Genomic DNA, 27,204 nt, shown 5'->3' on the forward strand with positions numbered 1-27,204 from the left:
AAATATTGTGTATCTGCTCAGGTTACTCTAGTTAGTGTTTCAGCTCAGGGCAGCTGGAAACCTTTGTGGCAGAAATGCAGTTGGAAGAAACTTATATCTGTTAGGGAACAACATCCTTTCATACAAACTAAATTGTCCCATTCAGTCAGCTTCCTTTAAAAAAGAATGTGTAAGAACCATGGATAAAATATATATATATTTTTATGTTTGATTATGACATTACCAGAGTTTAAAAACTAAAAAAAGACTTTATACTCATCTATCCTGTAACTAAGGAAACTGGTTAAACAATGTTTTGTAAATAAAATGTTTAATAAATTATATATACTATTTTTATTTAAACATTTTGTGTTTTGTAAACATCCACCCATAACTAATGATTTCTAAAATGAAGCTGATCATATTTTTTTGAAACCAAGCACTGTTGATCGAAATATAGGTGTGTCGTTAGCATCTCGACAATTGAGGTAAGCACGTGTCTGTGTACTGATATTTCATTGTACATAGATGTAAGTAACAATTAAAAGGATAAAGGAAAGGGCACATTTTAGAAAAAATGAGAGGATGTACGGTATCTATTTTATGGATGAAGTAGCAGCAGAATATAATTGACGAGAAGATAGTGGAGGCTATGCGTGCGAGCACTGAAACACTATCGTAAAGGTAGAGGTGAAATTTCATGGATAATTAATTAAATATTCCAGCAAGCTGATGAAAGAAAAAGGTGCAAGTGTACAAAGAATGACATGGGAAGTCAGTGGTAAAGCTTGTTTGGAATTTGCTGTTACCAAATAACTTCAGAATGTTTTAAAGAGAGATACAAGGATATTTATAGCAAATGGTTATAGTAAAGTGCAAACAAGGGATAGGACATAACTGAGGATACTAAATGTGTTAATGTATGGTGTGCAGATAAAGAAACACTGTTAACTGTAGAATTTGCAGGAGTGTACTGAAAGACCGTATAATGAAAGTGAGCCCTCCTGACTTGCAATAGAATAGAAAAATGACGACCATGTAGAAAAAAAAGTGATCAAAGGATAAAGGCCGATTCTGATAGAGAGTACTGGGATTTTATTGAGCTTAAATCTGTTGGAATGAGTAACATGACTATAGAAACTATAAGGCCAAAAATACTATGTAAACTAAAAATGGATTATACACGGATCTGTTATGCCAACAATGATTATATATATGAACGTAAATAAAAAATTGCTATGCTGCTGATATAGACATGTCAAATAAATGTTTTGTCAAACATTATCACACCTTCAACCAATGATTTTGCAGCTTCAAATAAGAATGGCATTTATTGCTTAGTGCCACCAAAACTGAAGTCTCCTGTTTCCACATTCATAACAGATCAGCAATCCAACTCCAGATGTCCTTCAAAAATCAGTCAATACAAAATAATTCCCAAAACACCCAAGTTACTTCATGTCGCACACTTTCATTTGAACCTAATTACCACGTCTAGGCGAACATCTATCGGGAAGCAGAAACACACTGCCAGAACAACTGCAACTCATTATAGCAATAGTGCATCTAGTTGAATATGTTTGCAGAACCTCATATGAAGAGAAATATACCCACCAGTGTGAGGACTGGGTCAAACTGAGCAGACTCCAATCAGTCAAAGTGTCACAGAAGCTTTGAGGATTCTCGTCATAAATGAGACCATTTGGGCACCTCGACATTACTGTAGCATGCACCAGCAAACTGTCAATCCTATTACGGTGGAGTGTATCGAGGGGGCTGGAATAACCACTGTCATCAGCTGGGCACTAACCTGTTAATAGTTTTAACAGTTTAATTACTCTTTCTTGACTGTGCTCTATGTTTCACCACAACACATTTTGTTTCCTTTTCAAATGTGGTGGGTCAAAAAATTCATATTACAATTATGTATTTGTACTCCCATTTCATCGTGCATGTCATAAGATAAGATGAAAATCATACATTTCCATTGAAACAGTATCATTACACTACCAAAGGTCAAACATATTTACACAACAGCACTGAATGATCACTCTGACATGTCAAATTTATAAACTGCTAACTAGAATAACATAACACACAGAGAAATGGAAGAGATGCTGAATAAAGGTAAGTTTCATTCTAGGAAAGATGAATTGATTTGATGCTTCAATCAGTAAGGGAAGGACATATAAAGAAAAATGAGAGTACCTTCCTGATATCTGTTGGTATAGTGTGTGACCCATCAACCATGAAAGGAGAAATAAGAGGCACAAAATCCTCAACTTAACTGAAATTAAGTGGAGGGAGGCAGGGAAGGGGAGAGGAGTCGGTAGCACAGAATTAACCTCTGACACTAGTGGCTCGCAGGATTAGTTACGACAGAGCTGTCTCGGATCGCAGTAGTGAAAGTATAAATCTTTTAAATATTTTTGAAAATGTTGAAACCACCTCCATTTCTCTGTAAAGACAAATGCTAAACTAACTGCTAGTGACTACATCAGCAAGAAGCTAATTTAATTTTTAATAAATGGCTCACCATCTCTTAGAATGCAGATAATCCACCCACCTCACAATGACACTTCACATCGGCACTGCATTTACTAATAAAGATCTTGACATGCTGCACTACACTCAATCAACATACATTTAAGAAACCACAACTTTACAGATGTACACAATCTCATATTTGTTTAACAGCTATTTAATCTGGTTCTCCTGCTAATAAGAAGAACTTTTTACAAAGATAGTCATTGTGGTTACTGGAAATTAGATGCATTGAGCAGTCCTCAAAATACTAGTGTAACTAATTTTTGTTTCAGTTCAGAATGTCCCATTTATCATTTACAATTCTTCTCACCTGCAACACACTCAGACTAACATTCCTCGCAAGCGTTTGAGGTGTGTTTCTTTGAGTCTACAGGCAAAGTACCTTCCTCAAGCACTTAACTTTGTGGCTGTAGCATTTAACACTGTGTTACACTGGCCGCTTGTCGAGGGTTCAAAACTGGTACACACTCACTTTCGTGACGGCTACCAGGTCGGCCTCCAAACCTGTCGAGTAACTTCTGGTGGGACCCTCTTCAGAGCTTTTTAATATCTGACTACGCTTCTCCATTTCCCAGATCAGAGTTCACTTTCAAAATGACAGTCACTATTATTTCTTAAACAGTTGTGACATTCTGTAACGTACTCAAAGCCCTCTGTCACTCCTGTATCCATTTACTCTTGTATTAAAAGAAGAACCTATCACAGTTCTCAATCACACAAAACCCTCTTCCTAATTTCTTCCATTGTTAAAAATATTAAGGAAAGACATACTTTGCTACGCCACAAACCCGCTTTCAAAATGATCCTCCGTATTTACACACCTTTTTAGTTTGCGTGAAGGCCGTAATAACTCTTTCGTGATGTTCTGTCAACTTATGTGAAAGGTCAGGGCTTTGTTTTCAGGAGGAGGGAGACATGCCAGACAAAGAGGAAAGACAAAGCAAACCTCCTTATGCAAAAGTCACCTTTACTGATCAAATAAATACCAAATCAATAAAGTAGCAAAGACATGCACACGCACAAAACATATGGCTAAACAAAAAACAGAGCATGGCCACATTTTATCTCAGTTTCTCGGGTAAGGCTTTTTTTTTGTTTAGATTTTATGCTGTTAACTGGCAGCAACAGAGAAACTCCATAATTCACTTTTAAAAGTTAACATTCTCTTTGGAGATCATAAAGCAATATACATATGATAAATAACCATAACAGAGGTTTTTTGCTCTTATTTTAAAAAACGTGGAGAAATGCACGACGAATGTTTTGTCGAGCTGCGTAGATCTTTCACTGCACGATCGGCTGGATACAGCTGCTAAATTCGGAGAGTAGTTATGCAAGATATCAATCTCGTGTAATAACTTTCCATATGTAGCACACATACATATCTAACCACTCACGTTATAAAAGATCTATGCAGCTCCACAAAAGATCTAGCATTGCTGATCATTTGTCTTATTGGACAGCATTCGCACACACTTATCCAGTGATGCCAGGACGTGATCTGGTAAGAAGGCATCGGGGTATTTCTCATGAACTTTCAGTTCTTCTCTTTTCTCTGCAATATGTCCAATTGGAGCCAACATCTGAAAGCATTAAATGACTTATCACATATCACACTACATTATAATTGTAAATACAGAAAATAAAATATCAAACAAAAGCAATGTGGTAAAGCACTAGACATACGTTGACAATGGCACAAATACAAAAGTTATCACGAAATATTACAGGGTGTATACTCTGGAAAAAAAAAAAAAAGAAGAAAGAAAGAAAGAAAGAAAGAAAGAAAATGCCTGGAATTTTCCTGGATAAAAATGCACTCCCACCCCCACATCAAAATACACTTCTTCCAAGGTGAAAATACACTTTTTCCAAGGTTTTATACACCAGCGAGAACTTCCTGGCACTTTAGAAAACAAAACTCAGCAAGGGGAGGGGGGAATGTGTGTTTTGGAAAGATCTTTGACGTGCAGCAGCATGTACGTTGCATATTTTCCCATCACAAAAGTATAAATTCAAATTCCACCAAACACAGCAAGTTTGTTTCCGAAGCACTAAAACAGAATTGCCATGAGCTATTGTAAGCCAATCACAGCAGATACAGTATAGCACACGTGATGTAGTCAGCCAATAGCAACATCACTTATGTAGTGTGGATGCACAAATAGGAAAAGTTAATGGTTTGAATTAATGTACTTAGTGTAGCTAAGCTTTCACATATAATATTGGTCTTTTTTGTGTGTCTTACACTTTAAGATACATCACAAAAATGTGCCAGTAAAATTTTAAACAAGACATTAATGTCTGGTCTTCTGGGCTCAAAATTATTCTGAGTAACTGGTCCTGAATGTTTTAAGCTTTAAATGAGAGTCAAACACTCTGTGATATAAGAAATCCATTGCACATTCTTACATATAACATAGTTCATCTCGCGTAAAAGAAAATTTCTTTGAAAATAATGCATTCACAATATTTTCCCACGACCTCCTAGACAGGGGTTTGTTTCAGCAGCTGCCAGGGAGCGCATTACTGCGCGTAGGTAGCTACGATGACTTAGAAAGCCCATATGTTTGTACACATTGATCATTAAGAGATCTTACATGACATCATAAAAAAAGAGCATAGGAATTTGATAAACCACACTAAAATACATAATTTGGCTTAAAGGACACATTCATATATCCAGATTCACATTGAAGTAGGCCCAAACCTGATATTAAGCTTTTCAGTGCACTTTTCGGGATGCAAATTTTCTTTCAGTACCAGTACTGTATTGTCTCACATTTGATTCTTAATTATGGCATAATGCCATACGTGCCAGAAGATGAAAATGTGCACTTGTAATTCAGTGAACAGTTGAAACTGGCCAATAGTGTGGAATGAAATACTTTGTTTCTCATAAATTAACTGCACCTGTGGAAAAGATTAATAAATGCCACATTTACTTAGCAAACCGACAAGTAACGTCATTGTTGTACAAGGCAATTAATGCTCGACTGCCAAAAATGTGGAAATAAAAGAAAATCAGAAAAAATGTGGAAATAAAAGAAAATCAGAAAAAATGTGGAAATAAAAGAAAATCAGAAAAACTAACAACATATTTTAGCTTTCAATTATTATGTGTATGTATTTTAATCTACTTGACAGCTCCAGGCTACAGAAATCCATTTTGTTTTCATTTGACACGTGAACTGTAAATGAAGAGGAAATAGGACATCAGGAAACAGCAAAATCACTAAATGTAAACACGGGTAACTATCCCCGTCCCCACTAAATCCAGACTGCTCTGTGCGCGCGCGGAACTGGCAGCTTGGGTGCGCCAGAAAAATTTTTCTGTGTAGCATGACTGCTTCTTGCTACTGCTGCAGCCCCCTTCAAGTAGCCATGAGTGGGAGAAGGCACTGCTTGTTTGCAACTCAGCTGTGCATGTGCACGAGCCTGCTGGCAACTGCTCAAAACAAACTTCATGTAAACACTTGTGACATCGTGCTAGTGTGAAACAATTTCCTGTAATCAAGTATTTCATAGTCTTTGTCCTAAAGTATTTCACATTCTGCTGTTTATCAGTTCTTACCAGTAAAAATGAAAAAGTAACTAAAGACTAAAACAATGAAAAATTCCCGGAATTCTACAAAATTCCCAAGTTTTTCCAGGTTTTCTCCGGGGTAAAAAAAATTCCTGGGTTTTTCCCGGAGTGGATACACCCTGTGTTGGATTAATGCAATTTTAAAAACATCACAAAACGAAGAAAAGGAAAAACGTAAGCCCAATAAGACTAAACACTCCCAGAAGTCAGCCAATCTTCATCAGGAACAGGAATGAAAAAATCTCTGTATGACAATTTTTGTATAATGTTGTGCAACAGTTTAGGTATCGTGAAGTAGGGAAGCAAGCAAGCCGACAGTCCCATCAATATTAAGAAAATAATGTACTTTTGTGATATACACAAGTAGTATTGCTTGCACGATGAAGGTGAAGCTTGCCATCTGTAGCACCGTTGACAGGGCCGACTGCAGACCGTGTATGGAGCCGAGTTGAGGGATAGACAGTGCTGCAAGTACCAAGGCTGCAAAAATGCAGCACAGAGAGCAGAGGTGTCGGGATCTGCTAACAGATTGTGCATCCCTTACACACAAGAGGCAGCTACCCGGGTAGTGGCGGATGTGCGGTGTCAACTGGTCATTATTTAAGTTAGGGGTCTCGGCAAAGAACAAACACAGCTTCAGTCTCAAACGGTGTAAGTTACAAACACAGGTTGAGGGTAGGTCTAGGAAACAACAGGATTATACTTGTATTGTTGCAGCTGCCTTGGGAAAGAACCAGAGCTACATGTGATAATAGAAAACACTGGAACTGAAATAGTTGTAAGTACCAAAAGCTGGCAACAGCTGCAGATAAGTTCAGCTGAAGATTTTAACAAGGAGCTAATGGTGTTTAGAATGGATAGACTAAATTTTGTGAGTGGCGAGTGGTGGCACGTTTGTCGCTGCAGGTAAAAGTAATTTCTCTTTCAGTGAATTTGAAGTAGTAGTTGGTGAGAGTTAGTACTTGACAAACCATAATAAATTAATAATTGATTCCTTTAATGAACCCCGATTCAGATAACAATGTTGTCAACGGGCTCAAGGAAAATTTGAGTCATTTAGAATGAGTAGACGACTCGTACAATTACAGTTGGTGACGATGTCAATCTACCCTCGATGTGTTGGACAAAATACATGTTGAAAGTTGGTGGTAAGTATAAGACATCACCCGAAATTGTACTAAAAAGAATGTTAAATTTCAGTTACACAAAAAATAATACAAAATTAAAGGTTGCTGATTCTATTAAATACTTAGGGATTACAATTACTGTAAACACGAATTGCACTCTTCGCATAGAAGATATTGTGGAGAAGGCAAACTGAAAACTGTTTTGCTGATAAAACACTTAGAACATTCCTATAAGACTGCCTACATTACAACTGTGTCCTCTACAGGATTATTTCTTGTACAGTGTGGGATCTTTACAAAATAGGACCGGCGAGGGACATCGAGAAAGTTCACAGAAGGGTACCTCGTTTTGTATTTTCGCATAATAGGAGAGAGAGTGTCACGGATATGATATGTTAGTTGGCAGGGCAGTCATTAAAATAGAATCGAACCCTACACGGACGGTCAGTCAGTCGATGCGATTCGAGTGGCGTGCCGTCACCAAATTCTTGACAGCAGAAGTGTCGAGCCCGACAAAATTTGTTTGGGGCTGTCTGTGGAAACTGCATCGACGTGAAGACACTGTCGTCCTCGCAGTAAGTTTGAATACGGCAAGGTAGGAATGTCCGTCTCGTGTGACAGACGGGAGTTTGACATTCAATGATGCAACCACTGAATCGTGCGAGCAAAATGTCGACAGACCCATTCGGGACTACATTTGTAGCTCTCTGTGAAAAACTGTGAGTGTAACTGGCATTTCACTACGATACGGAGGTCACACTGCCGCTTTGCTCTATCGTAAGATGATCTGCGAACGGTACCGGAAATAAAAGTGCACAATCTCTGAAGTTAGCGGGATGTCTTCTCACATAAAACGAATGGAGGTGATGCCTTTCTGCCTTCAGTTACGACTAGAGACGGAACACTAGTACACCTATACAAACTGAAGATAAAACGTCAATCCGTGGAATGTCGATACGTAGGCTTGTGCCACGAAAAGAAACTCGAGGTAATATCCGGCCGGAAAAGTCTCGGTATCAGTGTCTCACGACACGAACGGTCTTACCCCTGCCAATTTCCTCGAGCGTCGAGCGGCACATCACAAAGCTGTGAACTACAGTGTGACAACTGACCAGAGTGCAAAAGGGAAAGGGAAATGTTTCTTGGCAGCACAAGAATGTCAGACCGTGCACTTCAAATGGCACCACAGCATAGCTTCAGAGACTGAAGGTCATCACCAAACACTGTTCCTTTGCACAGCTCTCACTCGGTGGCATCCGACTTCCGTGTTATGCCGGTAACGGAAGACGACCTGCGGGGCAAAACTTCACAGCCAGTGAGGTCTCCAGAACGGTGCGAGGCCAGCTGCCAGAACAGCACTGACTTCTGTGCTGGCTTCAGGAAACTTCCATTATTGGCAGAACTGTATCCAATTCTATGGTAATTATGACCAAAAATAAAATCAGTCATTAAAAAAGCACATTCTAAGGATTATCTCTGCACTTCACTTATTAAAATGTTCCCATCGGATAAGTTACAAAGGTCGTTTGAACCTAGATGCACGTTTCAACTACATACTTCACACTAGAAAATATTGTTTACCTACAGATATAAATACAACTGCCAGCAGAAATCTTCATTCGTTGTGCCAAGTATTTGCAGCTCTCCGACAATGATAGTATCTGAGATAGTAAGAACAATAACCCATCCTAGTACATTAACTGACTTTCATCAATTTCTTTAAATCTTATTCTAAGATCTTAGTTACTTAATACAGGTAAGTAAACAAGAACAATTACATGGACTGTTGTAAAGAGTGAATGCAGCAACGTATCCCATCATCACTCTCTCAGACTATGAATTGTTTACATACACAACAGGCTGTGCCCTCAAAGGTTATCCTGGCATGTCACTTCCTAATCTACCATAAGAACTTAGCTGTCCTATAAATATCATTTGTGATGAATCATTGGTGGTAAATGACATCAAGCCCTAAATTCCATAAAAAAATTTACCCCTTATTCTTCTCAAACATATTCCAATACCATATCAGAAAATCGTCACCAACTAGTGTAGTTTTGGACGGCTTCTCAACTGGGCAGAAAATATTGTCACCACATGCTCAAAGACGTCCACTTGCCTTTATGCTTTGAAACACCAGTCCACAGCATGTGATATTTAGACTCGTGCAATTATTCGTACCTCTACTGTTGCGATGTCTGACACGGCACGAGCACAGATCTGCAAATGGTGAGAAATGACCGAACGCTCGCGTTTGTTACATCTCCGACATCCCACTATTTGACCGAACTGAGATCAGCTAAGACGGATGCAGCCAGACTAGTTACATTACTGTCACGTGCCACATTTACATCAGTGCACTCGTATTCCAGTACCTCACGTCAGACCAAATACCTGTCGTCATAATTAAATCTCAAATGTCTGTTAGACTAGCTGTGCCTGGGCATATAAAAACATTAGCAAACTACTACTCCGTTTTGGGTTAAAGCACTTCCATTTATCAAATTCTTAAGTTTCCCTTAAATATCCAGTAACAATTAATGTAATGTTTATGATTTCTCAGGGATAAACAAATACAAGGTGGTTCAATAAGTAAAGTAACGAAAGCTCCAAAAAATTAATTTCCAGGCTAGATAGAACAGACGACCAAAGTTTTTGAACACCAAAGAGGTAGCTTTACCAGTGCACTTCAATACGGATGTGAGAAACTGCAATTCCTTGAAAACTAACTGAAGTTTACAGTGTGAGTAAAATGTCAAAAATGGATGTGGCTTTGGGGCCACGATTTTAATAAAGAACATAAGACAAGCAAAAGTAAGGGTGGGTGAGATGTTTCACCTCAGGCAATATCGTGTGCAATGTCGAGGACTCAATCTGGGTCTACTGTAGCATTTGTGGCAGGCGGATCACACAAAACCTCACGTCTCCACTGGCTGTGTAGTGGGATTTACACATAACACACTGGACTACAGCAGATGTGTTCTGACTGGATACGACAGTAACTATCTGATGAGAAATGCGGTTCCAGGTGGAGGGAGTTCTGTTCCTACAGCGCATTACCACAGGGAATAAAACTGAGGTGCCCGATACGAGAGACACAGAAAACATCAGTGTTACAGAGACTCTCCACCTTCCTAAGCAAGATGTTCAAAATGGCAAGATACTGTAACATCTGGATCATACTACCGGTAGATTTGCTCACGCGTGTAGAATCCACAAATGCTACAGACACTGAAAAAGCTGCAGTAAGCTACTAAAGGAATGACCGAGATTACTTTTACCGGTGTCACGCGGTCCCGTAACAATACTTAACCGCGTACGACCTCCGATACAGGTGATTCGGTTCGGCACTTTTGGCAATCTGCATCGGAACACACACTGTGCATCCCAGGCCCGCATCCCAGCAATTGCCATCTCCGACTGTTTAGAGAAGCATCTACTCGCTCACCACTTCGGGACGGATGCCGACACTCGTGAAGCTGTCGTCAGGTGGCTCCTCGACCGGGATCCCGCTTTTATTCGTGCCAGTTACGCCAGATCGGTTCACTGGGGAAACCTGAGGCTTAACTGTGTCTCATTAGCCGTGTGCAACTTCTAGATTTCTCAAATAAACCTTTTCTCAAGAAGGACTCATTATCTCATATTTTGAAACACTCTCACAAACAAAGAAATTCGTAATACAACCGAGTAAACTAGGGTCTAAACCTGCCAAAGTTACCCACAATATCCCCCCTCCCTCTCCCTACCGCCTTATTGCCACCAAAATTTATTCGTCTTATACTCACCTGCCTAACCGAAGGCTCCTCCATTTCGGGACAGTCGGGCAGATCCACACGTCCTCCTCCCGCCTCGTCGGACAGGACGCTTTCCAGAAAGGACCGCAGCCCTGCCACCTGTCGGTGCCAGGCTCTCGAGCTCCGCAGTAGTTTCTCAGTTTCGCCATCCTGCAGAGAATTCGCCTCGTCAGTCGGTACATCTCGACGTAAAGAGTCGCCGGCCGGGAGCTCTGGTCGTGCGACCTACCGCTCTGTGAGGCACGGCCCGTTACGGGGGGACTCTGAACTACGGTGAGGTTCGACATTTTTTATGTTCACATTACCGGAGATGAAAAGAGCAACAAGTGAACAATAAAAAATCCTACAGTAATCCGAACTTACAGATATCCTCAGTCTGCCATTTTACCACAGAGCTACCGTCCCCGTCTCTGTGCGTTTTACAACTCTGAAACCCGCTTCCGCATCTATACTCGGCAAGCCACCGTACGGAACGGAATGTGCCGAGTGTACCACCGTGACGACCGAGCGGGCAGTACGACTGAGATCGCAGAGGAGATAACGCAGAGCAGAGATTGCGAGGTCACGAGATTCGTGCCTGCCAGTGAGCTGGTGATGCTCATCGAGTCACTGCAAATTGAAACACTCGACAGATGGTATTTTAATAAAATGTATGGCTCTGTGAACAGTTCTCAGCTCCACACTAGAAATACTACATATTCCAGGAACAAATGTTTTTCCCAATTGGCAAGAGACCTAAAAGCACATCCCATCTTACCCAGAGTTTTACTATTCCCTACAGTCCACACGAAGAACGACTGTTCGTAAGCCTCCGTGCGAGGACCACTTTCTATAATTTTACCTTTGTGGTCTTCCGAGTAACATATGTAGCAAAAAGCATTACACTGAGGTGACAGAAATCACAGGCAGTGATACGCACATACACAGACAGCAGTAGTATCGTATACGGCACGTAGAAGGGCATTCGTGAGAACAGATTTCGAATGTGCTTACGGCCGCACGACGGGAATTAAAAGACTTTGAATGTGTAACGGAAGATGGAATCGAACGATGGAAACTCCGTGTAAGAATATCGACAAGATAGAAAAATATAAATTGCTATATATCTTAAAGAAGATATTTAAGTTGCTGACAGGCATAATTAAAAGACACTTAAATGAAGCTTTTGGAAACAGCCTTCCTTAGCGAAAGAGAAATATACACTATTCGTACACACAAGCAACCACACCTCGTGCGCACGACTGCCAACTCCAGCACCTCGGGCTCGTATGCAGCTATCACGTGGTACGTAAGGAGCGAGGAAGGGGACAGTAGTGTACAGGTGGGGTAGAGAGAAATGCTGTCTGATGGAGTGTGCAGGGTCTAGAATGCCAACAAGCACAGTGTCAGGAGGTTGTGGGACAAGGAGAGGGGGAATAAAGGAGCGAAAAAGGAGAGGAGTGGGGGAAAAATGGGCAGGTGCACTGGTAGAGAGAGAGAGCAAACAAACAGGGTGGGAAACGAGAATGAGGAGGAGACGATAGAACAGAGGAGGTGGAAACTGTCAGCTGGAGGGTGTGGGAACAGTACGTTATCATACCTCGAGGCCAGAATAAGTACAGAAGCAGAGAATGTGTCGTAAGGATATGTCCCGACTGCACAGTTCAGAAAAGCTGGTGACGGAGTGAGGGAACCACACGGTTCGAGTAGTGAAGCAGCCATTTGAAATCACACACGTTACGTTCAGCTGCGTGATGTGCCACAGGGTGATCTGCTTTGCTCTCGGCCAATTCGGTGGCGGCCGTTCATCCCACCCGGTGGACAGCTGGTCGGTAGTCGTAGCGACATAAAAAGCTGTGCAACGATTGCAGAAGAGCTGTTAAATGAGACTCTGACACTGTTTATTTGTCCTCTCTCTGCTAACGCTTCCACCCAGCTTTGCCCGCTCCTCTCCCTTTTCGCTCCCGCTTTCCCTACCTCCCTCCCCCACAACCTCCTGACGCTGCGTTTGTCGGCATTCTGGACCCTGCACGCAACGCCGGACAATATTCGTCTCTCTCCCCACCCGTACACTACCGTTTCTTCTCCTTCCCGACCCCTCTACATTGCTGCTCGCATCCCACGTAATAATTATATTCTGGCCCGACATACCGGAGTTGGTGGGCACGTGCGAATGATGTGTGCTCACTCATGTTTACGAATGGTGTGTCCTTTTGCTGATGAAGGCTGTGGCTGAAAACTTACACTGTCTTTTAATTATGCCTGTTCGCAACTTCTTTACGGTGTCTTCTTTACGGTTAGTAGCAATCTATCTTTTCGTACATTGTCGAATGGTAATTGGAGCCAGATGCACGGGAAACTACATTTTGGAAACTGAAATTCAAAATTCTGAGGTGCACAGTGTCAAGACCGTGCCAAGAATACCAAATTCAGGTACTACCTCTCTCCACAGACAATTCATTTAACGACAGAGCAGCGGTCTGCAAAGTTGTCAGTGTTAAGATACGAGCGACACTGCACAAAATAACTGCAGAAATCGGCACGGGATGTACGACGAACTTATCTGCTAGGACAGTGTGGTAAAATTTGGCATTAACGGGTCGTGGCAGCAGACGACCGACGGAGTGCCTCCGCTGATGGCACAACGTCGCCTCCAGCGCCTCTCCTGGACTCTCGACCGTATCGGTCGAGCCCTAGACGATTGGAAAACCGTGGCCCGGTCAAACGAGTCCCTATTTCAGTCGGTAAGAGCTGACGGTAGGGTTCGAGCACGACACAGACCCCACAGAGCCGAGGACCCACCTCGTAAACGAGGCACCGAGCGAACTGGTGACTGTTCCGTAATGGTGTGGGCAGTGTTTACACCGAGTGGGCTGGGTCCTCTATTTTATTTGAAATGATCATTCACCAGAAACACTTATGTTCGGCTACTTTGAGACCGTATGCAGCCATTTGTGGACTTCACATTCCCAAACAACAACAGAAATTTTAGGGATGACAAAACAACCTGTCACCAGGCCACAATTGTTCGCAACTGTTTTGAAGAGTATTCTGTACGTTTCGAGCAAATGATTTGACCACCAGATCGCCAAACACGAATTCCGTCGAACATTTGTGGGACGTCTGAGAGGTCAGTTCGTGCACAAATTCTGTACCGGCAACACTTTTGCAATTGTGGATGACGGACAACATTGCTCAGTATTTCTGCAGGGAACTTCCGACGACTTGAGTTCATGCCGTGCCAAGTAACTGCACTACACTGGGCAAAAGGGGGTCCAACATGATATTAAGAGGTACGCCATGACTTTTGTCGAGGTATATTGTTTGAACATTGCTGAAATACACAAACTCACATTTTTAACAGTAAACCATATTGTGATGCAGCTCTCTCTCTCTCTCTAAATGAAGCTGAAATGAAATGCACTTCTCTCATTTGGGTCTACTCTATTTCCTCTGTCAACTGTATCTCGTACTGGTTCCAAACTGATTACAAGTGTACAAGTATTGTTCAAATGAGAGTTTTGTACACTGTTTGCTTTGAGGGCGGACTACACTTACTGAGGATTTTTCCAAAGAACCTCACTCTGCCATCTGCCTTGCCTGGCATTAGTTCTATGTAGTCATTCAACTTTAAATTGGAATGTATGCATACTTCCAGGTACCTAATGGATACAACTACTACCACAAATTGTTCTGTGATTGTGTAATCTTAAAATAATGGATCTTTCTGTTTATTTATGGATAATGTGTTACATATGTTTATGTTGAGGGTCAACTGCCAATCCCTGTAATAAACATTGTTTGCAGATCTTCCTGCATTTTGCTACTAGTTTCTAGTATTGCAACGTCTCTATGCTTTTGACATTTGTGTGACAATTTAAGCAAGGAACCTCAGTGAAATAGTTCTACAAAGAGAAATTTAATATTTTGCTCTAATCTCTGTCAGCAGTCATTTCTATGCCTGTCTCTAGTTGATCCACTGGCCAATTTAATGTAAGGCTGAAACTTCTTATCATTTTCAGTTAGATTGGTAGACAGAATTTTTTTCTTTTAAATGACCTTCATCATTTACTCAGCAACAACACAGAATCGGAACACAAAATTTCTGATACTTCACACAACCTACTCCCTAATGTGCAAGCTGCATTTATTTTTTACTGGATTGAATTATTAAAGGAAATGGTGAGAGAATTAGAAGGTACAAAATATTGTAGCAGTACAAAAAATTAACACGAGGTTACAACAAAGATTTACTTTAACAACTACTGTCTTCTATTTATATCTCAAGTACTCTAATATAACTACAAACTAAAGCTACTTATTTCTAATATAGAAAAATTGGTTTAACTATTTTGACAAATACCTGCAAGTTTGGACAGTTGCATACGATACATGTACATTAATTATCACCTTTGCAGATGAAATAACTCGTCACAATCGGGAACAATACGAAAACTTCTGTATGAGAAAAAGCAATGACTTTCAAAGTTTTCTCATTTGCAAAACATAAACACTTCTTGTGCAGCTCATTGGCTCAGTGGTGAAGTGCCAGATTACAGGTCCAGAGGTCTCGTTACTCGTGTTTGTACCTGTCACATTTCTCGTTTTTCAACCCCGGCAATGGCTGCCGAGTCGCACCACAGTTCAAACTGTAGGATCCCCTATAAATGGCCGAGTAAGCCAGTTCAAAGTTCGGAGGAGGGTGACTGCATACCTCAAATGATAGGACAGTGCTTAGTAAAGTGCTCCGATGTCCAAACCAATCTTCGGACTGACAACAGCTTTACTTTTTAAGCTATTTCTTTACAACTAATATAAATACAGTATAGTGTGTTTTGAGGTTTTTTGTGTAGCTTAAGTGTGAAATGGAAAGTTTCAGTCAAATACGGAAATAGTAAGGAAGCAGAAATACAGACAGGTACACTAACCAAGTTTTATAAACCTACTGCAGTGAAGCGTGCGCATAGGAAAGTGAGCTATAAGCATTAGAAGAATCTGGCCTAAGTCTACAGTCTCCTCGAGATTAGTTTCGGGCAGAGCACAGGAGTCGAAAAGAAAAACTGGCAGCTGCAGTCCTCGGCTCACACAAAGTGTTTAGATTTTTCCCTTATTACCCACTACAGTGTGGAAGTGAACATGAACTGCAAGTGCCTGCTGTGTCTGGCAGTACTTCGTAGAGTTACTAAGTGACAGACTAGTCGGCCACCGACGACGTGCAATTTCTAGTACAGCCAATACGCATACATTAAAGTGAAAAAGCTTTCAAAACTTAATACCTTCCTCAGAAAGGGAGGAAGGATCGCTCGTCGAAAGTCGGGAGAGAGGGGCAGGTCGGACCCCGGTCGACAAGACGGGTGGGGACAGGGAGAGAGGCAGTTGACAGACAGGAGGAAGTCAGAGCCAGTACAGTGACGGGTAAGCTGGCTGAGCCAAGGTAAAAATTGCTGCTTGGAAGAGCGCGCCGCAGTGTGTAGTGTGAAGTAGTCGTCCTCCGTTTCTGGCGGTGGTGCCGCTGTGGCAATTGCAGCTTTGGTGTCTCCCTCCGGTGGGAAAGGGGAAAGGTTGCCCGTTCACGTGCATTTAAGGGGCGCTACGAGCTCGCCAGTCGGTCAGTCTGGCTCAGTCTCTCGTCCCCAGCTTGCTAGTCTGTCTCTTGCCCGCATTTGTTAGGCAGTTAGTGTCTGTCTGTCATTTGGATCAACCTTTAAAGCAGGCAAAAAGAGAGTCTTTCCACTACACCAGTAAGAGAACTCAGAAAGTGGTCGCCTGGTCGGGGCTTAGTTCCTGCATCTGAGTCTGCGCGTTAGGCCACCAGTCTGCTCAGGCAATGCTCATTGGCGGTCGGATCGATCGGTCGGTCGGTCGCGCACTGAGACACGAGATGATTTGTCCGCCTTGAGCGTCGGCGCACGTGAGGTCGCCACGTGAGTCCAGTGGGCCGCGGCATATAGCGAGGGGTAGTGACTTCGCGGTCGACACGAGAGCAACAGGAGTCAACCCACGACATCGGTCTGGCCGGTGCGAGCTGCGACGCCGTGAGACGGGAGATCGGCGCGCCTTCCTGCGTCCGTTGAAGCGGCTGGCAGCGGACGGTTCGGGTGAGCGATTTGGGGGTGCTGGGCCAGGTCTTCTTGAGAAATCGCAATTTATTAGAAGTTAAGTGATTGGTGATATGTTGTTTGATTTACTCTTGTTAAATTCTACTTGTTTTCTTGGTGAGGTCACCAGTCTTTTGCTTTGGGGTCGTCCCACCATTCTTCTCCGTTTGCCCACCCGCGGGAAGGTGGGTGTTTATAAATTGGGTGGTCCGTTTTTCCCTTTTGGAGTAGGGGAGGGTTAGAGCAACCTGCGGTTTGGGTTGTTCGGTGATCTCCCTATCAATCTACCACACGTTAGTTGCTGCCTCTGTCACGTTTATCGGATTTGGTGTGTTAACGAATTTATTGCTTGGAGTGTAATTGGCTAGTACCTGAAACATGTTTTGATCTTTGGGAACTCTGATATTATTGCCTATGATCTTGAGAGGCGGTATCTGTGTACTGTAGAGCTCTTAACTATTGTTTGGCCAACCTTGTAGAATTTTATATAAGATTGCATTTCATGGGCTTTTATTTAAATGATCATTTTAGTATATAAAGTTGCCACCCTTTCGCTGTAAGACCTTTCTTAGAAGTTAAAATCAAGTTGCACCTTCAGTGCAAGGTTAATATTTTAATTGTTAGTGTTTTGTACCATTTTCACCCCTCCTACAGGGGGGTGCATAGTTTGTGTGCTTGTGTAAATTGTTAAAACTCTTAGTTTAAAGTTATCTGGTGTGTTGCAGATTTGCACCAGTGTAGTCTTTCAGAGGCTGTTGCGAGTGGTCATAACTACGGCCGTGTCAAAAGGGAGCGGCAAAGTTCTCTGCCCGAAAGCTCATACAGTCAAAACTTGTTTCTTTCTGCCTCTGAATAAATTGAAACTTTGATATTTAGAGGGTGCCTTCTGATAATAATTTTAAATCTATTTCTTTTAAAAAATGCTTTTAGGCACTATTAAAGTGAATAAAATTCCCATTTGTTAAAGGAAATTTGGTTATGATTTCAACAGTTACTCCCTGGCAAAAAACGAGTTAATGTGTTAAACATTTGACATCAAATATTTAAGTGAGAAAAAGCTAAAAAGAGGTTTGAAATTATGTATAAAGCTTGTTGGAAGTCACACAGTGCTTTCATCACCCAATATTGGATTTTGCAGCCCAAAGTGGTGTTAAGGGTAAAAAGGAGCACTATTTTCTTTTTCAACTTTTGCTATGCTTTTCTCATGACTACCACTACGCCTCAGTGGCACGATGGTTATATAAGAAGCTCAGCAGCAGTGGGAATGGATCCCATTCTCAGCTCTGCTGAGCTACGCACACTGAGCAAGTCGTGCTTTCAGAACGTTCCGTCAACAAATGGGATGGCAGAGATCGGTCACGTGGGGAGCACGTGCCGACCGGCACGACAGCGAATCGCTCTCTCGTCCACCGACCCTGCTACCCTACGGATGTGCCCGCCTGCTCCTCCAGCCGAGGGCATAATGCTCTTCCACCACTATGTGCGGTTCCGTCCGCGGTCATAGCAGGTGATAGACCGAATGTACACCGTAGAATACGAGGAGGAGAATAATTCTCCATTTTTTGGCAACTCTTTCATTCCCCATGCTGGAGTGAACAGGATCAGTCCCAAATTCCCACTTTACTGTGGTTCAGACATATAACCTAAATATTTGCTTTATTACGTTAAACCTCCAACGTATCACACTTAGCGGCAAATGGACTGTGTCGGTGCTTTAAATTTGGTCAATAATTGTATGAAATATTGAAAATCAAATTATTATTGTTCCCAGAAGCCACTACAATAACAACCTGCAACTAGGACTATGAAATGTGAAGTGGATAGGCCATTTAGTTACACGGATCAGAACAGGAGGGATTCTTAACACAGTTTAGGTCCAATAGAATGCCAGGATGGGCTGGAGAGCCAGGGAGTTTGGGTAAAGAAGTACCAGGTACGAGGGTGCGAATGTCCCGCTAGTGCCACAGCAGCTGCAGGCTCTCTGCTCCCTGTAGAGTACCAGCTAGTGGTTGTCCACGAGCAGGCAGATCTTATGCGTCCAACTGTGTTATCAGATAGTTTTGAGATGGCTGCTCCTACACAAAAAACAATGCCATATTTTTGACCTACTCTCTCCGACGTGGCCCCGTCCCCAATTCGACTTTGCCTCCTGTCGTCCTCACCGCAGGTGAGTCCCTCTCACCCCGGTGACCGATTCAGCTGACCCTCCTTCAAGAGGAAAAAATTTGTGCGTGTCGGCGATACAAAATATTTCGCCTGCAGACGATAGCTAGAGTCGAGACGACGTACGGAGAACCCCGACACTTCACAGTGCCGTTCCCGACTTTCCACTCCGAAATGCTGACGGTTCCAGGCGAAAACAGTAGCCGGCTACGAGCTGTGATGGCACAGAGGTGTCACCGCAGAGACATTTACCAAATTGCGTTACTTTATCGGTCGAGATAGGCTCACGAGAACCGGCCCGCCGAGACTGTCGAGGATCGATTTACGCCGACTCGACCGTAGTGGCCGGCTATTCTGCTTCGTGTGACTCGCACGTGCTTTCTACCATTTTTTTGCACTTTTACACGTTTATCGACAATATACATTTGGAACTTCACCACACGACAGGGTGTGAAGTCCAGCCATTCTTCGCATTCGGAAGGACGACGGTTCAATCCCGCGTCCGGCCATCCTGATTTAGGTTTTCCGTGATTTCCCTAAATCAGTCCAGGCAAATGCCAGGATGGTTCCTCTGAAAGGGCACGGCCAACTTCCTTCCCCATCCTTCCCTAATCCGATGAGACCAATGACCACGCTGTCTGGTCTCCTTCCCCAAACCAACCAACTAACCAACCAACCAACCAACCAACCAACCAACCAACCAGCCAGCCATTCTAACCCCACACAACATTACAGTTATTGTATGTAAATATTTTGACAGTACTTTTTAATTTCTTTACTAACTCGTGTATTCTAGAGCACTGACTGCCGTATCAAAGGTTTTGGTTGTGCAAAATAGTTTAGCCAAAACTGTGTCTCAGTTCACTATTTTACTAATACAGCTCCTACTCCCAAAAAATTCATAAGCTGCTCCACCTACTCGAACCCAGCGGTGCTAAACCCTAGAATATCAAAAATAAAGCAACACGTGAAACAAGGATGTTGATTACTGACTAATGTGTGTGTAATGCACTGTGTCGTCTTTCACACAAGAACGAGAACCACCAGCTCTAAACGAACACAGAGTTGTTCGCCTCGGGGACGGCTAGCAATCGGCAGCTGTAGGGGGAGCCAAGTATCTGCTGCTGCTCACCAAGTGGGGCATTTTGTTCCTGCCACCCAATACTACTTTCCCCTCATCTTTGGAGGCAGAGAATGTTTCAGCACATATTTTTTGAGAAGCTTTCATTACTAAACGTTGCACAATACTGTTGACACTCGTGATCCTTTATGCAGTACACGAACAGATAGGACGGCAAAAGTTTGACAAGAAATCTGTCTGGTAGTAATGCTGAGAGGCAGATTGAAACTGGGAAGCCTTTTTATATTACATTAAGCATTTAAACTATTTATAATAATAAACTAATAAATTTTAACGATTTTTAAGTCGAGTGATTACCTACAAATTTTGGTAATAATATGACCCACACAAAGTTTCGGTATTGACAGAACAGAACACTTTTCGCCAGGGGCACGAGAGGTGGAAAGGCCACTACAGTGGGTCTCTCTCCAGGAGGCTAAAGGTAACCGGCGAGGGTGCAAGCGACACACGGCCACTGCAGGCGACAGCGGGCCAACCGGAGAGGCCGAGGTACACCACACGCGTCTGCCGTTGCAGTCGCCGACTCGCCGGGCCGTCTTTTCGGAGCGCTCGTCTAAAAATTTTTCAGCTCTTCACACTGAGGGCTATAACAATTAGACAGGTGTCAGTCTAAAGATGGCCGACAGTTGCTACATCACAGAGGAACGGATCTCAGAAAATCGGTCGAGTAAATTCGCAGACTTTGCTGAGAATATTTTTGTCTGCTCAATGAAGTGTAATGACGGTTTGTACCATTTTAATGCTTTGCAGTGTGCATTAAATAATCATCTTTGGCAAAGTGCACCAACATTCTCCACTTTGACCATAATCTTCACAAATTGCACTCTCTTATAAACTTTCTAACTGTAGACGTAGTGGGAAACGATCTCTTAGTGGGATTAAAGGGATAAAAGTTCGACATTCTTATAGAATCGTATAATGTACTCTTAGGTAGTTTTGCAATTTCGATGTCTGTCTGGATACACACACAATGTCCTAACCTCCCCCCCACCCCCCACCCCCCCTCCCACATAACATCAAACTTGTGAACTGAACTCACTTTTGGATTTAATATTACATCGAAAAAAATTCTGAAGAGAGATCGTCAACTAGATTATTTCTGACAATTTTAGGTCATTCCAGATACTTTCCTCTGAATACCATTATTTCAGAATACTACACATACAAATTGAGATGTAGCTGATAAAGTAAACAATTACAGTTCAATTTATTCTGGACTGTCCCATCAGATACTATTCGGAATGATCATTATTAACAGTTGACGGTCGTGTAGAGGCTCGGTGGTCAGCCTTCGGTGCTCCATTTAGGGATGTAACTGTTTTAAATTGGTACCACTACTTCAACGATAGCCGTCAGCCAGTTGCAGAAAGGCAAAATACCAATAATGTTTCATTAAATGTTTGAAAGAGCTACAAAAATTCGCTTTAGTTAACATATCAGTGTTACGGTCCGAGTGTCTCCGACAGCTCGCGATTGTTATCGGATGATATTTTTACAGAATGTAACAACATTATCTGCCTATAGTTCACAAAGTAATACTTTATTATTCTAACTGGTCAATCTGTCGTATGACGTTTTAAGCAGTCATAATTTACCACTAAGTCTACGGCGAGAAAGAAACATCGAGACATCGTTTGGAACGAATTTTTATATTTCTTGCAGAACTGCAGAGTGGTACAAATCTAAGAAGTTTTGTTCTGAAATGAAGCAGGAAAGGCTAGCCCAGAAGCCCTCACAGAGCCAACAGCTGCAGCTCAGCCTAACCGAGTGACACTACGCACACAGTGAGCTCACCACAGTCGGCACGGGTAGTGCAGCCACAGCACCGCTGACCTCTCCCGGCGTCACCTCCTCCTCCTCCTCTTCTATTTCGTCCACGTCTCCTTCGGCACTGTTAGTGGCGTCAGCTATAGTCTCCTGCGAAAAAATAAATTCCGTCTGTTCATTTGCCGTGTTCTGTAAGAAGCTTTGCAAAGGATGTACAATAAAAGCTTATATTAAAAAGCTACAAACCAGGCAGAATTACAGGTCTTGGCTTTGGGAGATGAAATTTTTATTATTGCCAATTAGCAGCAGCAGCCGCTACCACCACTGCCATTTCTATCGTTAAATGATGCGGCCTCTCTGAGTACTGAGTTCAGGTATGTCTGCAACTTCAGTCTCGGGTAACATTCAGCCAGGTAACTTCAGCAACCTTCCACACGCCTTTGCCCCCGCTGTTCTCTCTGTGATGTCTTTTACGTCAGTAATTGATCTCGTGTCTTCTGCCCTTTTCTTCTTCTTCTTGCCTTGTAACCCAAACACAGACCTTCCGTGCCTCGCTGTGCGGTTCTAGGCTTCTGCCTCGTCTATTCGTGAAGTGCACAGGTCCCATAGCCTCCAGTCAAAACTGGGAGGGCACACTGATCAGAAAACTTTTTCCCTAGTTTTACTGCCGTATTTGATCTGAATTTTGTTAAATGTCTTCCAAATGATTGCCAGCCTAGCTCAATATGTATAAAGATTTAAGATCTCAGGTCTCAAGTCGTATTTACGTGCTAGCCGAGACGGACGTATTCTCCGACACTGTCCGACAGTTTCTTTTCGAGCTGTACTTTTCCTACAGATCTTCGTTTAGTGGACAAATTTTGTCAACAGAAGATTTGCATTCATTTATGCTGCCCGGCATCCTCGGTTGAGATCTATAACTGAAGTCTGTTGCTCTTCAAAATCATTTGCTAATACCACAAAGTCATCTGCAACGCACAGGTACAAGAAATAAACAAATGTGAAAGTGAAGACATTACTCCTAGGTTTTGGAACTTACAGTTTCTTCCTCAAAGAGGAGAAAGTGACACGCCGAGCCAGATTAAAAAGGAAGAGTAGCTCACTTAGACCCCAGCTATAACGAGGGTGAGGTGTCCGAGTTAGCTGCCGCTCCTTTTTAACCTTACTCCGCCCGACCCTATCTCCTCTCTGAAAAAGTAACTGTAAGTTCCCAAATCTAGGTAGCGTGTCACGTCCTTTTTATGTACATATATTCACTATGCTAAAAATTACCTCGTAAAGCCAAGTACTGACTGGCAATTCTGTCTCTTAATTTTCTAATTTTCTCAAGTAAATTTTCTTTTGATACAAAGTACAGGTTAATATAATTGGATACACACATGAAAGTTGTGGAAATGTGCAAGCTTTTGGAGCCAGTGGCTCCTTCTCCTGGAAGACAGGTTGAAGGGGGAGGAAAAGTAATGAAGGAAAAGATCTGGGGAGGTTTACAAAACAGGTAGAGTTACAGAAAAATTGCCGAGAACACAGGTCGGGAGACTTACCAAATGTGACGATTATTGAGGACTGTATCAGATGAGATTTGGAAACCAGAGAGCTTACAAACTGAAGGTAAAGTGATGTGCAAAACAGAGATTACTGGAGGGGGAAAACTTAAATAATAATAATAATTATTATTATAATAATAATTATTATAATAATAATAATAATAATAATAATAATAATCAGGCACGAGTTAAGAGCAGAAAGCTTATGGTGTAACATAGCACTTTGTCAAACTGATGTGTCGCACAGGGTACTTAGGAGTGTCAAATGACAATCGTCAACCACTGAAGCACACATATTTAATATCGTTCAAAGAATGGAACACGCTTCTCAAGTGTGAGGTTCTTCTGTACGTGATGAACGTCGTTTGTCGGTCCTAATAGCCTGCACGACACGTCACTTTAACAAAGTGATATGTTACACTATAACACTGTGGCAGCAGGCCATATCCCTGCCAGTACCTCCCAGAGCCTCTCTGGTGGTTATTCGGGCTTTTGACAGGTGGTCACATCAATGTGACTGGACTGTGTATTAAATATAGATATAAAAATTAAGGATTTTAGTTTCACCAAGAGTTTTTTTTAAAAAACACAGGCCACTGTGTTTTCAACTGTGTGTTGTATGGTAGCAAGATACTCTCATCTTCAAATTCCATATGTGAAGGCAGTTGTCAGCAATGTCACCTCGTATTCCTTTACGTAGTTGGCAGTTTTACGAAGTCTCCGCAAAATTGACTCGTCTCCAATGTCGACTGGTTCACTTCTGTGAGATTTCACAGAGTTAAGAAAAGAATCTACTGCCATCCAAAACTCTGTTTTCTCCATCTTTTCTGCCTGAAACAATTTACATGCCTTACAACCACACTGCAAATCAAAAGAGAAAACATTCTCGTATGCCTCAAGCACAACAGTGTGTTATTTTTTGGCCTAGAACTAATAAATACCAAAACTATGCTCATCCTTTAGAAACTAATGATTTTTCTTATGTAAAAAAAACAGCATTTGGTAAGAGGAACTTAAGTAATGTCTACTGTTCATCAAATTACTTATCCAGAACACTTTTGTTAATGACATAAGAAAGAAAGAAACAAACAGCCACCATCACCACTGTAGTTGTCAAATGTCAAGTCCCAGAACAAATTCTGAAAGACAGGCATCAAATAAAATGTTCATGCAGCTTATTTAACTATCATCTCAGTATACCCACCCCCCACCCTCCCTACACACTCAAATTCCCCTCTATTCCTTTGCCTCACCATGATGATTTTGATTACCACATAACTACAACATAGTCAGAGAAATGACTAACAACACAATCTACAATAAAAGTTGCCCAATACTGCTGGAAGCTCATTAGAAAGCTGAACCAGAATAGCTGCTTGTAACAATATTTATTAACAACGGACTTTTTCTCCATTTACCACCATTGTCAAGTACTCTAGAATGATGTGATGTTCATCTTACATCATCAGTGAACTGCCTTATAGCTGTCAGCGCTCTGATCGGATGGTGAATAACACAAATGTATTGAAAATGATATGTTAATTATGGTTTCACAGTAGTTTGACACTACATCATTCTAAATGTACTTAAGAATGGCAATAAACACCAAAACAGACTGTCATTAATGAAGATTAATTATTACAAGTGGTCATTCTGGTGCACCTTTCTAATACCTAAATCATTATCTAACATACGTAGTGCTGCTGGCCCTAACAAACAAGAAAAACGGCTAGCTGCAGTCACGTAGCAAATTTTATGGTCCACTAAACAACACAATGAGACGAAGCTCAGTCCTCGACCCATTATTGTTCGCACTTGACATATGTGACCTTTCGTTAAGCTTACTTACTAAAACAACATTTCTCTATGACGAAGGCATCGCAAATCCCATATCTGACAAAAGAACCTGGCTAGACTGTGTTGAATAGAAGCACAACCCAACGGTGGCTTAAACAGACTGCTCCTTAATGTAAAGTATATAGTTGATCTAACTTTTTGCAATACTAAAATAAAACTCCACTGGTCCCCACTGTATTATTAAGCTATAACCATGCGGAGTTTTTCAACAAAACAAAATTCCAAGGGATTTTCATCACCTACACTCATGGAAATCTCACACTGATATAACCACATCAGTAAAGTACATTCTACAATTTGTTCAATACGAAACGTAGTGCATATCGATGTACTATGCTTGTTCTCATTCAGTACTCAATTATGGGACCATCTTTTTTTTTGGGGGGGGGGGGGGGGGGGGGGCGGCACAAATTGCAGCTGGTGAAGTTTCCTGACCATTTAAAGGTGAGCAGACAGAGCAATACTGTTGAAGTAGACAGAAAAAAATGTGTAAATTACTGTTTAAGAAACCCCTTGTATGCCAGCATGCACTACCTATCACATTTTACAAACAAAAACTTCAGTAAATTAGACAAGAACTAAGACCCCAACAAGATGAAAAAACTGGAAAAGGTCGGTTGCCCACACAACAAAACAGTACAGTTCATCAGCACAGCACACGTCAGGGTATAAATGCCACTGAGGGAATTTTGAAACGTTCTCACTTAATCAGCCTTATGGTGCCGTCCAAATGGTGCAATATTTTGGCAAACTTACTTGCTGCCATCTTTAGCTGGGAATCACACACGAACATCACAAAACTACAGGATGTTTTAATAAATATAATAATTCATTGTTTTACAGTTAACAGGAAAACTTAGAACCTGATCTGTCATAAGCAGACAGAGGCATTTATGTAAGTCATGTGAGAGTACACACACAACTGTGTACGAATTTTACAGTCTTAATCTTAGAGTCTGTAACATACTCTAGTAACTTGATGACGATACTGCCTAAGGACATTTCTCTTTAAAAAGGTGCTTGTTATGTATTTTATGAATTTCTTAGTATGCACTACGGTTGACTGAAAAGTAATGCCTCCACTTTCGTAACTCTCCAACAGTCGGTAGCATCGGTATGCGGCAGGTACTGGCTTGTTCGACCGCCTCTTCTCTATGGTTCCAATTGGTGGGAAGCCTTAGCAGTGAAGGTTGTGTTGTTACAGCCCTGCACAGACGGTCGGTCAATGCAATTAAAGCAACGTGCAGTCATTCAATTCTTGACAACAGAAGATGTCACCCCACAGGAGATTCATCAGAAAATGAAAGCAGTTTATGGTGATTGTGTTGACATTAGTATTGTGCATTGTCGGGTGAGTAAGTTTAAAGATGTCGAGGTGGGAACATCTGACCTGCAGGACAGAGTCGGACGTCCCGTGACAGCAACCACCGAATTTCACAAGCAAAATGTCGACAGACTGACACAGGACGATCATCGTATCACTCGGAGAGAAACTGCAAGCACAATCGTCATTTCACAAGAACGTGTGGGTCAATTTATTGCTTTGCTTGGCTATTGGAAGTTCTGTTTTCCTGCAGCATGACAATGCCAAACCACACACTTCATGTGCAACCACAGCAGAA

The 27,204-nt window shown here is 41.9% G+C and overlaps 1 protein-coding gene across 6 annotated transcripts in view; it reads right to left on the reverse strand.

Annotated features, from left to right (window-relative positions):
* Positions 1 to 3,473: 3,473 nt before the first annotated feature.
* LOC126428319 (uncharacterized) overlaps positions 3,474 to 27,204 on the reverse strand; it is a 52,229-nt gene continuing 28,498 nt past the window's right edge. For 3 of the 6 annotated variants that reach the window (XM_050090254.1, XM_050090253.1, XM_050090252.1), the window contains exons 3-6: positions 24,407 to 24,556; positions 22,209 to 22,331; positions 11,025 to 11,183; positions 3,474 to 4,109 (exon numbers count right to left, since the gene is read on the reverse strand). In XM_050090254.1, coding sequence (XP_049946211.1) covers positions 3,957 to 4,109; positions 11,025 to 11,183; positions 22,209 to 22,331; positions 24,407 to 24,547 — 576 coding nt within the window. In that variant the 5' untranslated portion in view covers positions 24,548 to 24,556 and the 3' untranslated portion in view covers positions 3,474 to 3,956. The remainder of the gene's footprint in view (positions 4,110 to 11,024; positions 11,184 to 22,208; positions 22,332 to 24,406; positions 24,557 to 27,204) is intronic. The other 3 variants (XM_050090256.1, XM_050090255.1, XM_050090257.1) reach the window with 2 other exon arrangements.

The sequence above is a fragment of the Schistocerca serialis genome, chromosome 12 (assembly GCF_023864345.2).
Source record: "Schistocerca serialis cubense isolate TAMUIC-IGC-003099 chromosome 12, iqSchSeri2.2, whole genome shotgun sequence".
Lineage (NCBI taxonomy): Eukaryota > Metazoa > Arthropoda > Insecta > Orthoptera > Acrididae > Schistocerca > Schistocerca serialis.